The 17,108-nt window shown below is 48.4% G+C and overlaps 1 protein-coding gene across 1 annotated transcript in view; it reads left to right on the forward strand.

The window, feature by feature from the left end:
• The window catches only part of DNAH2 (dynein axonemal heavy chain 2), a 104,444-nt gene that overhangs the window by 39,211 nt on the left and 48,125 nt on the right, over positions 1–17,108 (forward strand). The window contains exons 15-36 of the mRNA XM_069542841.1: positions 610–756; positions 1,541–1,697; positions 1,948–2,187; positions 2,476–2,664; positions 2,861–3,008; positions 3,645–3,837; positions 6,510–6,710; positions 6,819–6,975; positions 7,283–7,457; positions 7,843–8,006; positions 9,304–9,465; positions 9,567–9,670; positions 10,659–10,815; positions 10,956–11,038; positions 11,128–11,308; positions 11,959–12,097; positions 14,642–14,859; positions 15,077–15,178; positions 15,504–15,629; positions 15,933–16,043; positions 16,344–16,532; positions 17,000–17,103. Coding sequence (XP_069398942.1) covers positions 610–756; positions 1,541–1,697; positions 1,948–2,187; positions 2,476–2,664; positions 2,861–3,008; positions 3,645–3,837; positions 6,510–6,710; positions 6,819–6,975; positions 7,283–7,457; positions 7,843–8,006; positions 9,304–9,465; positions 9,567–9,670; positions 10,659–10,815; positions 10,956–11,038; positions 11,128–11,308; positions 11,959–12,097; positions 14,642–14,859; positions 15,077–15,178; positions 15,504–15,629; positions 15,933–16,043; positions 16,344–16,532; positions 17,000–17,103 — 3,447 coding nt within the window. The remainder of the gene's footprint in view (positions 1–609; positions 757–1,540; positions 1,698–1,947; positions 2,188–2,475; positions 2,665–2,860; positions 3,009–3,644; positions 3,838–6,509; positions 6,711–6,818; positions 6,976–7,282; positions 7,458–7,842; positions 8,007–9,303; positions 9,466–9,566; positions 9,671–10,658; positions 10,816–10,955; positions 11,039–11,127; positions 11,309–11,958; positions 12,098–14,641; positions 14,860–15,076; positions 15,179–15,503; positions 15,630–15,932; positions 16,044–16,343; positions 16,533–16,999; positions 17,104–17,108) is intronic.

A 17,108-nucleotide genomic window follows, 5' to 3' on the forward strand; every position in this document is an offset into this window, starting at 1 on the left:
ACTCTGCAGAGTAGCGCTGCTTCCTAAACTCTCAGCTATTCTGCTTGTTTTAATCCCACCATCACTCCTTTCCTGAGATCCTTGGAGTTACCGCACCCCCCGCCCCCGACCCGAGCCTTTGAAGGGGGTTCTTAGCCATCTCCACCACCAGCTGAGGACTCTTCTGCTCCTTATCCATCTGCTCTTCCATGTTTCAAATGTTTTCAGTCATTATCTCCTTGTATTTGTGGGCTTGTGCCTTAAACAAAATGAAACATTCTTTACTGTTGTTTTAGTGGTTTGGGGAGAGAAGCAAAAGTCAGTGGGTCCAGTTGCCTTCTTTACCCAGAAGTTCTGCTTCATTTATTTTATTTTATCTATTTACTTGGCTGTGCTGGGTCTTAGTTGCAGCAAGTGGAATCCAGTTCCCTGACCAGGGATTGAACCCAGGCCCCCTGCACGGGGAGTGCAGAGTCTTTGCCACTGGACCACCAGGGAAGCCCCTCTGCTTCACTTCTTACTTTTAAATGTCTCCGTGCTCCCCAACTCCATACCTCTTGAACTGGTGTTGGTTCTGGCTTGCGCCCTTGCACAGCCACCTCAGAGGCTCTGCCTTTCTTTCTCCCCAAGGACCCTGTCGATCCTCTTTGTGGAGATTGACTACTGGGAGCGGTTGCTGTTTGAGACACCCCATTACGTGGTGAATGTGGCTGAACGTGCTGAGGACCTGCGCGTTCTTCAAGAAAACCTGCTGCTTGTCGCTCGGGACTACAACAGGTAGGGCTCATTCCTCACTGAAGCCCTCCCGCATGCCACTTCCTACCCTCTCTTTGTCTTTTATCTGCCCCATGATATTGTCCATTCCTACAGTACACATCCTTCATATTTTGTCCATCTCAAAAAAAAAAAGTTTTCCTATTCTCTCTCATGTGGCCCTACGATTATTCCTGTCCCTTGCAGTGTTGTCTTCTATCTTTAGAGTACAGAGCAAAACAACAGGTCCCCTCCCACCCCATCAGGCACTTGGACCATGTATATTGTTGGCCTGAGTCACTTCTCTGTGAAGGAAGTTGATAGCATTAGGTTTATGGGCCCATAACAACAAAAGGTTGGTGGAACCAAGCAAGGCCATGCTGGCCCTCCTCTTAATCCCATTGGCACTCATCTCTTAAGTGAGGCTTTGCTTGAAATTGGGTACCTTTCTCAGGCCATTTCGAGTCCAAAGGGATGGGACCAGCAGTCTTGTTTGGGTGTCTAGAACTGTCCTGTCCAGTACAGTAGCCACTAGATGCATGTGGTTTTTTCTATTTAAGTTAATCGAAATTAAATAAAAGTTTAAAATTCAGTTACTCATTTGCACAGGCCACATTTCAAGTGCCCCACAGCCACATGTGGCTAGTGGCTGCCATACTGGGCAGCACAAATGGCAAAACATTTCCATCATCACAGAAAGTTGTATCGGAAAGTCCTTGCCTAGAATCATGAACTTTTCGTCCTGGTGTGGAGGTAAGGTCTATCTGAGCTTGTCCCCATTTAGCTACTGGCCTTCTCTTGCTCGCAGGATCATTGCCATGCTGTCCCCAGATGAGCAGGCCCTGTTCAAAGAACGTATCCGGTTCCTGGATAAGAAGATCCACCCTGGGCTCAAGAAGCTGCACTGGGCCTTGAAGGGGGCCAGTGCTTTTTTCATCACAGAGTGCCGCATACATGCCAGCAAGGTAGGTCATGGTCATTAGAGTCTAAAGGTCTGCAAGGCTGACTGAAAAGCTGACATGTGGGTACTTAATACCCAAGTCTCGGGTAGTGGCAGAGAGACCAGGGGAATTGTGTGAAAGAAATGAAGTGTGTTTAGTGAAGGACTTTTCTTTTTTTATTGTCAGTAACTCTAGCTAGAGAATAGATGGGAGGATGGAATTAGGCCCAGAGGATCTGTTCCCAAACTCCCCCATGGGTGGGGTCTGACTCCAGGTGCAGACGATTGTGAATGAGTTCAAGGCATCCACTCTGACCATCGGCTGGCGAGCCCAAGAGATATCAGAGACACTGCTGGTGCGCATCAGCGGCAAACGGGTGTACAGGGACCTGGAATTTGAAGAGGACCAAAGAGAGCATAGGGCAGCCATGCAACAGAAATTGATGAGCCTGCATCAGGATGTGGTGGCCATCATGACCAACTCCTATGAAGTCTTCAAGAATGATGGTCCTGAGGTAAGGGTCCTGTGGCCAGGGCTTTGTGGGTGAGCAGATCCCCAGCCCCCCGCAGCCCCATCAGAACCTTCTCTTGGTCATCCCCCTCCCTCCCCACCCTGATTCTGTGTGTGCCTCTCAAACATCCCGCTTTAGCCTTGGATTCACCCAACCTTCAGCTTTTCAGCCTCTTCCTACATGTCTTCCTTTCTATTAAAACAACTCATTTCCCTCCCTATTGGCTGGTTCTCATTTCCCAGGACCTGCTCTGTTTTGCCTGAGGGATTCTCTTCCCCACTCTTCCCACAGATTCAGCAGCAGTGGATGCTGTACACAATTCGGCTGGACCGCATGATGGAGGATGCCTTGAGGCTGAATGTGAAGTGGTCTCTGTTGGAACTGTCCAAGGCCATCAATGGGGATGGCAAGACCACCCCCAACCCACTCTTTCGAGTGCTTGTCATTTTGAAGAATGATCTTCAGGGAGGTGTGGCCCAGGTGGGTGGGAACCACTTTGCCCCAAACATCCTGAAACCATCATACTTTGTCAGTTTCTGTTAATCCTTAGACTTGGCCCTAGGTGTTGGCTTTGTCCTACAGCCTCCAGGCCTGGTTCTGAGGTGTCCAGACTGCCTAGTGCTGAACTCACCTCCTCCAGGGCCTGTGCTGAGCCCTCCCCATGGTGCTCCCACAGGTGGAGTTCTCTCCCACTCTGCAGACATTGGCTAGTGTGGTCAATGACATCGGCAGCCACCTCTTCTCCACCATCTCCGTCTTCCGCCACCTCCCTGAAATTCTCATCAAGCGCAAGTTTCAGCGTGAGCCCATCCACACCATCGTGGGTGAGTAGGCATCCAGTGCAGGGGTATCAAAAGCCTAGGACCAGATGAGGGAATTCCCTGGCAGTCCAGTGGTTAAGACTCCACACGCACTTCCAGTGCAGGACGCTTGGATTTGATCCCTAGTTGCGGAACTAGGATCCCACATGCCACGTGGTGTGACCAAAAAAAAAAAAATTAATTGAAAAAAAAAAAAAACCAAACCCTAGGACCATGTGGAGCTAGGAGAAGAGACCAGGGCTCTTTCCGGACATACCTGGCCAGTTGTCTCCGTGGATGGTAGAAAACCCAGGTCAAGGGGCTGGATTGTGGAAGGGAGACAGGACACAGACAGGGGTCAAAATTAGGTGACTGATGCTCAAGGGATTTGGAGTTTGGGGTGAGGAGACCCGGAAGGAATTGTTTGGGTAACAGGGCTGGGATGTAAGAGGCCTGGATACCAACAGGTGAGACATCTGTTTCCCCCAGAACAGAGTCATTCTTTTATGTTCTGCTTCCTGCTTCATTTTCTACTACTCACATCTGAGTGTGTTTCTTTGGGAAAGTGATGTTGGAGGGGAGACTCTGGGGCAGTTGCCAGGGGCTGGGCTGGAGCTTCGGGGTGGAGGTTAGTGAGAAGTATCTTGCTGGGTCTTGAAGAACGGGATGAGGACATCAAGAAGATCCAGGCCCAGATCAGCAGTGGCATGACCAACAATGCAAGCCTGCTACAGAACTACCTCAAGACCTGGGACATGTACCGAGAGATCTGGGAGATCAACAAGGACTCCTTCATCCGCCGATACCAGCGCCTCAACCCGCCTGTCTCTTCCTTTGATGCTGACATTGCCCGGTAAGGAGCTGTGAGGACCATAGGAAGGGGTCTGGCCTGGAGACCGAGGAGTGGGCAGAAAATGAGAAGAAAGGCACTGGACCTTTGTTTCTTAAGGCGGTAGGGATCCAGTGAGAGCTGGGAAAAAACGAAACGTCAATTAGATTTTTTTCCCACCAATCTCTCTGCTGAAACACCACATCAGCAATTTAGAGTTTCCATCAGTCTTCTCAAAACAGTATAGTAATAATGATTTATTATTATATGTTTAAAATTTATAAATGAGTCTAGAACATTCTGTCACAGTCAGTTCAGTTCAGTTCAGTTGCTCAGTCATGTCCGACTCTTTGTGACCCCATGGACCACAGCACACCAGGCCTCCCTGTGCATCACCAACTCCTGGAGTTTACTCAAACTCATGTCCACTGAGTCGGTGATGCCATCCAACCATCTCATCCTCTGTTGTCCCCTTCTCCTCCTGCCCTCAATCTTTCCCAGCATCAGGGTCTTTTCCAATGAGTCAGTTCTTCACATCAGGTGGCCAAAGTATTGGAGTTTCAGCTTCAGCATCAGTCCTGCCAGTGAAAACTCAGGACTGATCTCCTTTAGGACTGACTGATTGGATCTTGCAGTCCCTTGGACTGCAAGACTTGGACTCTCAAGAGTCTTCTCCAACACCACAGTTCAAAAGCATCAATTCTTCAGCACTCAGCTTTCTTTATAGTCCAACTGTCACATCCATACATGACTACTGGAAAAACCATAGCCTTGATTAGACAGACCTTTGTTGGCAAAGTAATGTCTCTGCTTTTTAATATGCTGTCTAGGTTGGTCATAACTTTCCTTCCAAGGAATGTGTCTTTTAATTTCATGGCTACAGTCACCATCTGCAGTGATTTTGGAGCCTCCCAAAAATAAAGTCTGTCACTGTTTCCCCATCTATTTGCCATGAAGTGATGGGACTGGATGCCATGATCTTTGTTTTCTGAATGTTGAGCTTTAAGCCAACTTTTTCACTCTCTTCTTTCACTTTGATCAAGAGACTCTTTACAGTAAACTTGTTTTTTTTTTTTATAAAAATACTTAAAAATCTTTCTATGTGTCATTCCAGAACTCTCTGTACACCTGTACAAATTCACACATTGTCATTCATATAATTAGAGTCTTAAAAAGTTAATATGGAATCCATTTCTCACTTATTATGTTTGAGAGCATCATTAGAGTTTATGGCTTTTAGAAAGTAAAATATGCATGTGGTTAGTAACTTAAAAACCCTATAAAGCAATTATCCTCCAATTATAAGTAAATTAATTTTAAAAACCCTAAAGAGTTGTCAAAAATAAAAGACTTTTTGCCAAAAAATAAAAGAGATTTAAGGGAAAAGTTGCTCTTGTGGGGAGTACCATAGGATCCCGCTGGAAGAGGAGAGATGCTAAGGATCTGAAAGGTAAGAAATGTGAACAGTTTCATTTTAAAAGTGCAGACAGGAGTTAAATTGAAGAAGCTTCTATTTTTAAAAATTTATTTAAGTAATTTACTTATTTTGGGCTTCACCTTCATTTCGGCACATGGGCTTTCTCTTGTTTTGTCACATGGGCTTAGTTGCTCCACAGCACGTGATCTTAGTTCCCTGACCAGGAATTGAACCCACGTCTGCTGCATTGGAAGGCAGATTCTTAACTACTGGACCACCAGGGAAGTCCCTGAAGAAGATTCTTATGTTCTGATCTGAACCCTCATCTCTTTGTCCTCTAGTCATTCATTCATTTGTTCAAAAACCACCATTGTCTTATGGGTCATGAAGAATTAAAACAAAAAAGAGCAAGTTTTCTCCTCCCAAGGGCTCTAGTGCAGTGGGAAAGATACAAATATTGCGGACAGAGCAGTGGCTGTGGGGTCTTGAGGAATGTTGAAATCCCATCTCCACCATTTACCAGCCGTATAATCTCAGGTTGGTTCCTCTCATTCTCTGGGCCTCAGTCTTCTGTGAAATCAGTGTTATACTATCAACCACATAAGGTTGTGAGGTTATTAAGTACATGTGGAAGCACTGTGTGAACTTTGAAGCCTGCATGGGCCAACATGCTCATTGCTCTTATATCAGCTTCCCTGTGATCAGCACTGTGGGTGAGGCATGCAAGGTGTTGGGCGGTTCAGTGGAAGGAGAGAGAATGTCCAACTTGGGGATGTTAGAGGAGGAAGGATGTGGTTGAAAGGAGTGCCTTTTGGGCTGGCCTCTTTAGAATGGATAGGATGCCAGCAGGCAGAGATGGCCAGGGAGAACGTGTTCACCAAATAGTGAGCATCCAGAAAGGAAGTCAGCAGAGGGCATTATGTACAGCAGCCACCGTCATCCTCTCCACAGCCTCACGGGGTGGGTTCTGTTCTCATTGCCATGTTACAGATGAGGAGACTAAGGCTCAGAGCCGTTAAATAACCTGCCTGAGGGCACAGAGCTAGTGAGCAGGACTGTGTGAACTCAGCCTGGATCTCTGTGCCTTGAAATCAGACCAAGGAGTCTGGAAGCAGTGAAGGGAAAATGACACCATCACCCGTTTGCCCCGGGCAGGTTGAAGTGGGGCACACCCGGGGTCAGAAGGATGCTGGGTGGGCGGAAAATACCACCCAGTCAGGGCGTCCGGCACGTCTGCCAAGGAAAAGCTGTCCTAGCGGGGATGTGTGGGCCCTTTCAGCTACACAGAGGTGGCTAATAATGTGCAGAAGGAGGAGACGGTCCTGAACATCCAGTTTGTGCTCCTGGACTGCTCGCACCTCAAGTTCTCTCTGGTGCAGCACTGCAACGAGTGGCAGAACAAGTTCACGACCCTGCTCAAGGAGATGGCAGCCAGGCGGCTCCTGGAGCTGCACACCTACCTGCAGGAGAACTCGGAGAAGTATGCGGACAGGCCGTCGGTGGGCGGGGGCACACTGGCTCAGGCCACCAGTTGGGGAGAGTAGACCTGGCCTTCCCACCCACCCCCTCTCTCTTCCCCTGCCTGCAGAATCAGCCGCCTTCCCCAGACCCTGGAGGAGCTCGGGGTCAGTTTGCAACTCATGGAGACCCTGCAGCACGAACTGCCCACCATGGAAACACAGATCCCTCCCATTCACGAGCAATTTGCCATCCTCGAGAAGTACGAAGTGCCAGTCCAGGACGATGTGAGTTCCAGCAGCCCATCCCAGCCCCAGGCCGTTGGCTGTCAGGAGGGAGAGCAGAGAAGTGAGTGGTGGAGAAGGTGCAAGGCCCCAGAGCCTCTGAGAGCCAAAGTTCATTTGTGTGCTCTTTCGGGTCAGCTGGAGGATTTCTTTCAGGCCCAGCAACTGCTCGATCTGTTTGGGCCTTGTTGCCCAAGAGCTTGGAACTTGGCCACAGACTCTGGTCTAGAGGATTGGAAACGAGTTCTTCTGGGAGTTGGTGGGACAGGAAGAGCTCTGTGGGCCACCCTCCCCTTTGTGATGTCCCCAGGTGCTGGAAATGCTGGACAGTCTCAGTGGGGAATGGGTTGCCTTCCAGCAAACACTGCTGGACAGTGAACAGATGCTGAAGAAACACAAGGAAAAGTTCAAGACAGGCCTCATTCACTCAGCTGATGACTTCAAGAAGAAAGCACACAATCTTCTGGAAGAATTTGAAGGCAAAGGTACCCTTCTCGCAACCTTTCCTTCTGCTTTTCCCTTGTCTTGACCCAGTCTTTCAAAGTGTGGGTCCCAGGAAAGTGCCAAACAAGGGAAAGAGCCAGGCACTGCTGTCAGTGATACACCTGTTGTCACTGAGTTTTGGCTGGAAGGCAGCAGCCCTGCTCACATCTCCAGTTTCCTTACACCAGCTTTTCATCTCATTACTGACTCTCCAGCCACAGTTAGTAGTTTCAATGCATTCTTTTCAATGGGTCCCCTCTTGTTTTCCTTCTCTCGTGGGAAGAGAGAAGTGAGATTTATACACAAAGAGGTAGGCGAGCCACAATGGCCTTTCAGAGGACCTTGGCCTTGAGTGAGAATCTGAACCTCACCTTGGACACTCCACAGGCCCCTTCACCAGCAATGTGGGGCACCAGGCAGCCCTGGAGCAGATCGCCCACGTGCGGGCCATGCTGAACGCCATGCGGGAGGAAGAAAACATCCTCCGTGCCAACCTGGGCATCTTCAAGATCGAGCAGCCAGCCTCCAAGGACCTGCAGAACCTGGAGAAGGTGGTGTGCCTAGCAAGGCCCTCATGGCGACCCAGGGGAGGGGGTAGTAGGCCGAAGAAGGGGTCCCATGGGCCTCAAAAAACACCTGGGACCAGGAAGATGGGTGCACGAGGAGCTTTTTTTAAAAACAAAGGTAAAACTTGGGGAGCAAAAGAGCCATTTTACAATGAACAATTCAGTGGCATTCAGTACATTGACGATGTTGTACAACCATCACTTATAATTCTAAAATATTTCATCACCCCCCAAAGAAACGCTTCAGCAATCATACCCCACCCTGTTCCCTCTCCCCCAGCCCCTGTCGACCACTAATCTATTTTCTATGTACAGTTGACCCTTAAACAACACTGGGTTTGAACTGGTAAGGTCCACTTATACATGGATATCTTACAATAGTAAATACTATAATACTACACAATGTGTGGTTGAATCCACAGATGGGAAACTGGATATAGATAAACTGCAGATATGGAGGGTGGACTATAAGTTATACACAGATTTTCCACTGCATAGAGGGTTGGTGTCCCTCACCCTCATGGTTTTTAATGGTCAACTGCACATGGATTTTTCCTATTCTGTATATTCCGTATAAATGGAAGCATGTAATATGTGACTTTTGTGTATGGCTTCTTACATTTGTCTAATATTTCCAAGGATCATCCATGCTGCAGCATGTGTCAGTATCTCGTTCCTTTTTATGGGTGAATAATATTCCACTGTATGGATATACCACATTTGTTTATCCATTAACCTGTCAACGGGCATTTGGGTTGTTTCCACTTTTTAGCTACTGTAAGGAGTGCTGCTCTGACTATGCCTGTACTTTCATATGTTTGAGTTCCCATTTCCAATTCCTGTGGGTATAGACATAGGAGTGGAATTGTTGATCTCATAGTAACTCTGTGTTTAACTTTTTGAGGAACCTCCAAGCTATTTTCCACAGCAACTGCACCATTTTGCGCTCCCCCAGCAGTGTACAAGGGTTCCTATTTCTCCACATCCTTGTCAACACTTCTCCCTTTATTTTTGGCCCTAGTCATTCTGGTGGGTGTGAAATATCTCCCTGTGGTTTTGATTTGCATGTCCCTACTGACTAATGGCACTGAGGATCTTTTCAAGTGCTTGTTCCTTGAGGCGCTCTTAAAGCAAGAGAGTGGAGAAAACAGTGGAACTGATGGGGAGGCAGCTCTGTGTTGCCAGGAGGGAAAATCTCCTGTGGATGAGAGGAGGCATTTGTCAGGGAGAAGGAAGGTGGGAGTCACCTGACTCTGTCACCTGTCTGGTCTGGGCCCCAAAGGAGCTGGACGCGCTGCAGCAAGTCTGGGAGATCACCCGAGACTGGGAGGAAAACTGGAGCCAGTGGAAGATGGGCCGGTTCCTGACCCTGCAGACAGAGGCCATGGAGACCATGGCCCACGGGCTGTTTCGCCGCCTCACTAGACTGGCCAAAGAGTACAAGGTGTGTGAGGCGAGGGTGGAGGGCCGCGGGCAGGCGGCTGAGGAAGGCGGGCTGTGCTGGAAAGGAGGGCAGGTCTCCTGACGTCTCTTGCTTATGCTCAGGACCGAAACTGGGAAATTATTGAAACCACTCGCTCCAAAATAGAGCAGTTCAAGAGGACCATGCCGCTCATCTCGGACCTGAGAAACCCCGCCCTTCGAGAGCGGTGAGGCTGCCCCTTACACTGTGGTCTAGCCTGGCGGTCACCTGGTTCTCCCGGTTGTTCCCTCCATCGCGTTCCCACCTCGCTCTGCTCCTCTGTCCACCAACACACACCCTGAAGGAGGCGTCCCAAGAGCCCATTGCCTTCCCCTGTCTGTCACACTGTTCTGGGTTCTCTGGCCTTCTTGGCTCCTTCCCTTCTGTCTCCTCTCAATTTATGTTGTCTATCATAGCTCTACTTTATGTCTTCTGTCCCACAAAAGCCTGAATTTTGTAGTTCAAAGTCTAACATTTGTCCTTTAAGGTTTTTATGTTTGTGCCTGAAGAGGCCCTTGCCAATCCCAGAGCTGTCAATGCAGTATCTCCGTACTCTCTTTGCATACTTTATAATTTTGCTTCTCAAGTTTAATTCTTTTAATGCATCTGGAACTTATCATGTTATAGAGGAGGACTTTGAAACTGTTGAGGCTAGCATAGACTATTTCATATGTGGTATTTTAATAATTGTATATCCATTTAGGAGTAAATAGTTTTAGTTCTTTTATATTGCCTCTAGCATGATGTTTTTGGCAGTGCTTCACTAATATCCATTATACGATTAAGTATAACCTAACCACTTTATTTACTTAAGTTATTTAACCTCACTAAGCCTCAATTTCTTCACCTATAAATGGAATAACATTTATAGAGGGACCATTAAAATGAAATGCCTCATGTAGAGCACTTGGCCCAGCACCTCATCTCTAGTAAACCTGCGATCATCCATCTGAACTCCTCTTCTAGAGTCAGCAGCTCAATCTCTGTATTCCCCACAGTGCCTAAAATGGGATCTTAGAGCCTATTTAGGAAATATCTGTTGAATCTTGGATTAATAAAGGCACGGAATCATAATATCCCAATGGAAGAAAGTTAGGGAGCAATGCTCACACTTCCCGGTAGGCCCTGCTGACTTTTTGTCCCCAGCTGATCTGACCTTTTGTCCCCGCCTACAGGCACTGGGATCAGGTCAGGGATGAGGTCCAACGTGAGTTTGATCAGGAATCAGAAAGCTTCACCTTGGAGCAGATCGTGGAGCTTGGGATGGATCAGCATGTAGAGAAAATTGGGGAGATCTCTGCCTCAGCTACCAAAGAGCTGGCTATAGAACTGGTATGACAGAGTCCTCTCCTATACTCCCCTGTTTCCTCAGCTTTCTGGAGCAAAGGCTTCCAGCTTTTCATGATCTGAGGGTCCCTCCCAGCTCCTGTTACCCTTGGGGACTCAGTATCTGATTGATCTGTCCCCCACAGGCATTACAGAACATTGCCAAGACCTGGGATGTGATTCAGCTTGACATAGTGCCCTACAAGGATAAGGGCCATCACCGACTCAGGTAGACAAGGCTGTGGGACCTGGGCTGCGGAGCAGGGACCAGGTTTGGCAGGTGGGGATGGACTATGATTCTGATACATTTCACCCCAGAGGGACAGAAGAAGTATTTCAGGCCCTGGAAGATAACCAGGTGGCTCTGTCTACCATGAAAGCATCTCGCTTTGTCAAGGCCTTTGAGAAAGATGTGGACCACTGGGAGCGCTGCCTCTCCCTCATCTTGGAAGTGATTGAGATGGTGCTCACAGTGCAGCGTCAGTGGATGTACCTCGAGGTTAGTATCACCGCCTGAGCTCTCCCTATATCCCCTGGATAGGAGATATCCTATCTCCTTTCTTTGCAGAGGATCTAGATAGTTGCCCTAGTTTCAGCTCCATTGTCCCACCTCTAAAGCCACTTTTCATCTAGGACCTAAGCATCTGAACCCTCAGCTTCCTCCTTGAAAAGCCTTTGTTCTCCTTCCATTTTTCTTCTTGAACCCTTATACTTGGCCTCCCAATCCCAAGTTTGGTTCTAGAACCTAGACATCCCTTTGGGTTTTTTTTTTTTTAATTTTACTGATTAATTTATTTTTGGCTGTGCTGGGTTGTCACTGCTGCATGGGCTCCTCTCTCGTTGCGGTGCTCAGGCTTCTCATTGCAGCAGCTTCTCTTGCAGAGCACAGGCTCTAGGGCACTTGGACTCAATAGTCATGGCTCCCCGGCTCAGTCACTTGGTGGCATGTGGGATCTTCCCAGATCAGGGACCGAACTCGTGTCTCCTGTGTTGGCAGGTGTATTCTTTACCACTGAACCACCAGGGACCCCCTCACCCTTTGGTTCTGATGCGTCTTCTCTTTCATTGTCTCTCCTGGTCTAAGCAAAGGGAGCAGAGAGTGGAGAGGGTGTGGGAAACAGCCTCTCACACCCCTTATTGGCCCTTCAGAACATCTTCCTGGGAGAGGACATCCGGAAGCAGCTGCCCAATGAATCAGGCTTATTCGACCAAGTCAATGGCAACTGGAAGGCCATTATGGACCGGGTGAACAAGGACCCCAATGCTCTCCGGAGCACCCACTATCCAGGTTTGAGCCCTGACACAGCCTCGGCGGGTGCTCTGTGCGTGTGAGGTCAGGGCCACATGGTTCATGTTTTTTTTAAAGCTTTAAAAAGAATTGTATTTGTCTTCGGCTATGCTAGGTCTTCGTTATTCCATGGCTTTTCTCTAGGTGTGGAGAGCAGGGGCTACCTTCTTGTTGTGTAGCATAGGCTTTAGGCGTGAGGGCTTAGTAGCTGTGGCTCCCTGGCTCTAGAGCACAGGCTCAGCAGTTGTGGCGAGGGGGCTTAGTTGCCCCTTGCCATGTGGGATCTTACTGGATCAGGGATCGAACCCATCTCTCCTGCATTGGCAGGTGGATTCTTTACCACTGAGCCACCAGGGAAGGCCCCACATGCTTCATTTACTGAAAGACTGACCATTGTACCCAACTGTCCTAAGCCTTACATAGTTCTGTAGATTAAACTCTTCTAAGCATTACATAGTAGTTCTGTAGATTAAACTCAACACATATTTGAGCAGAGTACAGTAGAGCAGTGAAGAGGATGGAATATGGAATCAGACAGACTTGAGTTCAAAATCCTGCCTTCCGGATTGCATGCCTTCAGGCAGCTTGTTTCCTCCATACTGCAGCTTCCTTGCCTGTAGTATATGTATATGTGTGTCAGGAGCGGGGAGCATATTTTATCTTACCTTTTTTTTTTTTTTTTGGCCCTGCCAGAGGCAAGATGTAGGATTTTAGTTCCCCAACCAGGGATCAAACCCATGGCCCCAACAGTGGGAGCATGGAGTCTTAAGCACTGGGCTGCCAGGGAATTCCCACAGTGAGTGGTTAATGATAGCTATTTCTTGGGGTCTTTGTGAGGATAATAAAGGAGTGTATAGCACTCAGTGCAGTGTCTAGCATAAAGATAGTGCTGTTATTAGCACTGTGTCTCAAAAAACTCTGATTAAGGAATCACTCTTCTCTATGTGGTCCATTCAATCAGATGATGTAGGTAAATGAGATAATGCAGATAAAGCACTTATCCCATTAAATGGCACAGAGAAAATCTTTGGTTACTAGGCTCTATTGTTATTACCTTGACTTTAATTGGTTTATTATTAATAGATTATCTAGTCTTTAATGTACACAATTTGATAGACATGGAGATTGGGTAAGGAGATAGGGGGAGATGTGGGCATAAATGGTGAGGTCTGGTTATTTGTGGTCAGTAGGGGTAAAGAACCAGAAAGTCAGGTTGGGCAATGGATGGGCGGATAGATAGCCTGAGAAGAGTTTTGGCAGGGGATACGGAGGACCTGTTTATTTGCCTGGGCCAATCTAACAATTGAAAAAATTTTCCCAAGAACCTTAACTCTACACATTAAAGAAAAAACAACACTTTATTTCAATTACTCTGATAATATATAAGTATTAGGATGTGCAAAATTGAGTGAGAACTTGAATTTTTATTAATAATATTTGAGATAATTGACATAATTACATTTTAGAACAATGTATACTGCTACTGCTAAGTCAATGTATGAGCAGAGCCATAAAAGCAACACTCTCTCTTGGTTGAACACACAGAACAAACCCCTGTTGTCTATGGCTACCAGGTCTCCTTGTGGTCTCCAGGGGCTATCAGGGGGTCATTCAAAAGCTCTAATGGCTTGTAGACTCTGTCCTTGAAGGCCTGAGGGTCACCTTGGAGTTCAGACTCTAGGGCATCCATAGTTTCTTCATAAAGCTAGAGACTGGGAAGACCAGGGGATAAGCCAATCAAAATCTAACTCTGGGAGGAAACTAACATTATTGAGAACCTATAGATGTGAACACGGTTTATTTTATAGCGCGAATTATTCTTTGAGGTGGATCTTATTACTATTTTACAAAGAGGTAAAACCTCCCTGAGGTTAACCAACATGCTAATTAATGAAAGACCCACATCTGCCTCCCAGTCAGGTGCATTTTTTTTTTGTACCATGTAGCTTGCAGACTTAGCAGCAGCAGCAGCAGCAGCTTGCAGATCTTACTTCCATGACCAGGGATTAGACCCATGTCCCCCTGCAGTGGAAGCTCAGTGTATTAACCACTGGACTGCCAGGGAATTTCCTCTAGAACTCTTTTCACTCTATCACGAGGAACACTGGCAGTCCCAGTGATGGTGGACCTTTTTCATTGTGCTCATGTGATGTGTATTTAAATCTAATGATTTAACTTGCTGAATTATTTATGGGCAGAACAGTCTCTCACTTTCAGAAGCTCTTGGGATGATTGGCAGAGCCCCTACTTCTTTGGTGGAAAGAGACTGATGGGATATGTAGTTATATTAATGGAATCACATATGCATAATTAATTATAATGTATAATATATACCATAGTGTATAATGAACACTTAATAATGAGTTCATGAGGAGGATGGGAAAAGAGTGATTAGGGGACACTTCTCTGCTTCCAGAAACCATATGGCAGTCTACGCCCCAGCATCTGTGAGCTGGCAGAGTGGGTATGGTTGGAGGCTGCAGATCTACTCAGGGCAATGGTAAAAGGGCCACGACCAATGTCACTCACTGTTCTCCTCCCCAGGCCTCCTGGACACGTTGATAGAAATGAACACAATCCTTGAAGACATCCAGAAGTCCCTGGATATGTATTTAGAGACCAAGCGCCATATTTTCCCCCGCTTCTACTTCTTGTCCAATGATGACCTCCTGGAGATTCTGGGCCAGTCCCGCAACCCGGAGGCTGTGCAGCCACACCTCAAAAAATGCTTTGACAACATCAAACTGCTGAGAATGCAGAAGGTCGGTGGAGGTGGCCACGATGGGCAGTAGGGTAGGGGAGGGATGGTGACATCAGTGAGTTCACGGCCTCCGAGGAGACCATCCCCCTCCAAGAGGAGGGGGATAGTAATGATTCTGGGTATCTGGGACAGAACTTTCTAGAACTGGTAATATAGGGGGGGAGGTGGGAGGAGCAGAAATGACCCCCAAAGGGCTCAACAGCTTCCTGCTTCTGCAGGTTGGGGGACCCGGCAGCAAATGGGAAGCTTTGGGAATGTTCTCGGGTGACGGTGAATACATCGATTTCCTCCACCCAGTGCTTCTGGAAGGGCCTGTGGAGGTGAGCTGTGGCCAGGGTCTAAGAAGCAAGCTCATTCTTCTAACTTTGCTGGCTCTATGAGGAGAGACCATCTCTGTGAAGGGGCCTTAGTCACTTTGTGCCTCCCACCTGCCATGCCTAAAACTCTAACCTCCACCATGCTTTCCTGAAAGTCCGTCTGACACTGGTCTCCATCCCCCTCATGGACTCGAGCCAGCTGCTGCCCAGCTCCCACTTTTCTCTTGGGCCCCAGAGCCCCGGGGTCCTCCTTCCCAATCACCTTTGCTCTGGGCACTCTTTACTCTGGCCCTGAGGCCGAGCCATCCTGTTCTCGCCTCACCCCCAGTCCTGGCTTGGCGATGTGGAGCGGACCATGAGGGTGACCCTCCGGGACCTTCTCCGGAACTGTCGCCTGGCTCTCAAGAAGTTTCTCAACAAGAGGGACAAGTGGGTGAAGGAGTGGGCTGGCCAGGTGAGCTGGGGTCAGTAGAAATGAGGGAACAAGGAGGATGGAGCCACAAGGGAGCAGCCAGTGTAAAGACAGGGTCTGGAGTCACCAAAAAGGCAGGTGTCCTGCCCCCTGTCCTGGGCTGTGACCCAGAAGCCTACATGCTGGACTCTTAGCTCCTGACTTAGGCCTGTGCCCACCCTCCAGAAGAGGTCAAGCATATTGAGAGGAGAAGCACCTGGTCCCGAATGAGCCAGGATATGGGAGCCGGGCTGTGTGGGTGGCCAGGGATGGGCCTTTGGAATACAGCCTCCACACGTGCCCCAGATGGTGATCACCGCCAGTCAGATCCAGTGGACAGCCGATGTCACCAAGTGCCTGCTGACAGCTAAGGAGCGGGCAGACAAGAAGATCCTCAAGGTCATGAAGAAAAAGCAGGTGGGGAAACACCACTAGAATGACAAGGGCCTGGCATCAGAGCTGGAAGGAGGGGCTGATCCATTGGAGTGAGAATTAGTGATGAGCTGGTGGGAAGGGGTCAGAATGGGGTGCATTATGGGAGGTGTCCAGCGAGGAGAGGTCAGGTGGGTCAGAAGTATGTCTCCCTGGGCTGATGTTGAAGGTCAGGAACTGCAGTGAGGGTGGGGTCAGCATCAAAGCTGGAAGAAGAACGAGGCTGGGACAAAAGCGATTAGGGTTTGGTGGCTCAGCCCACCTTCCCCCTGCCTCATTCCACAGGTGTCAATACTGAATAAGTACTCTGAGGCCATCAGGGGGAACCTGACCAAGATCATGCGCCTTAAAATTGTGGCCCTGGTGACGATAGAAGTCCACGCCCGGGATGTGCTGGAGAAGCTTTATAAGAGTGGCCTCATGGATGTCAACTCCTTCGACTGGCTCAGCCAACTGCGATTCTACTGGGAGAAGGTGCAGAAGGGCCAGCTTCCCATTCTCGTACCCTAAACCCGATACTGATGCTTTGATGAAATTCATGTTCTCTAAAAAGAGTAATATCTCAGCCCAGCCCTCAGTCCTCTCCCATCACCCTAATCCAGCTGGTAACTCTCTCTTGGATCTGCCACATCAGGAATGGGAAGAGGCCTGTTTCCAGGGAGTGCCCACTCTGCTGCTGCTGCTAAGTCACTTCAGTCGTGTCCGACTCTCTGCGACCCCATAGATGGCACTCTAGGTGTCCCTTAATCGGCAGCTGCCATGGATTGGGCTGAACATGTGCAGCGCAATTGCCAGTTTCCATCTGAGCTGTAAACCCATCCCTCTTTCCAACTCTAAACAGAGCCCCCAGTCTTCTCCCTGATGCTTCCAGCCCTCCTCTCAGCCACAGCCCTGACTCTCCCTCCATGCCCACCTCTCTCTTATTCTGCCCTGTTTCCCAGGATCTCGACGACTGTATGATCCGTCAGACCAACACACAGTTCCAGTATGGTTATGAGTACCTGGGTAACTCTGGCCGGCTCGTCATCACTCCCCTAACCGACAGGTCTG

The sequence above is a fragment of the Ovis canadensis genome, chromosome 11 (genome assembly GCF_042477335.2).
Source record: "Ovis canadensis isolate MfBH-ARS-UI-01 breed Bighorn chromosome 11, ARS-UI_OviCan_v2, whole genome shotgun sequence".
Classification (NCBI taxonomy): Eukaryota; Metazoa; Chordata; class Mammalia; order Artiodactyla; family Bovidae; genus Ovis; species Ovis canadensis.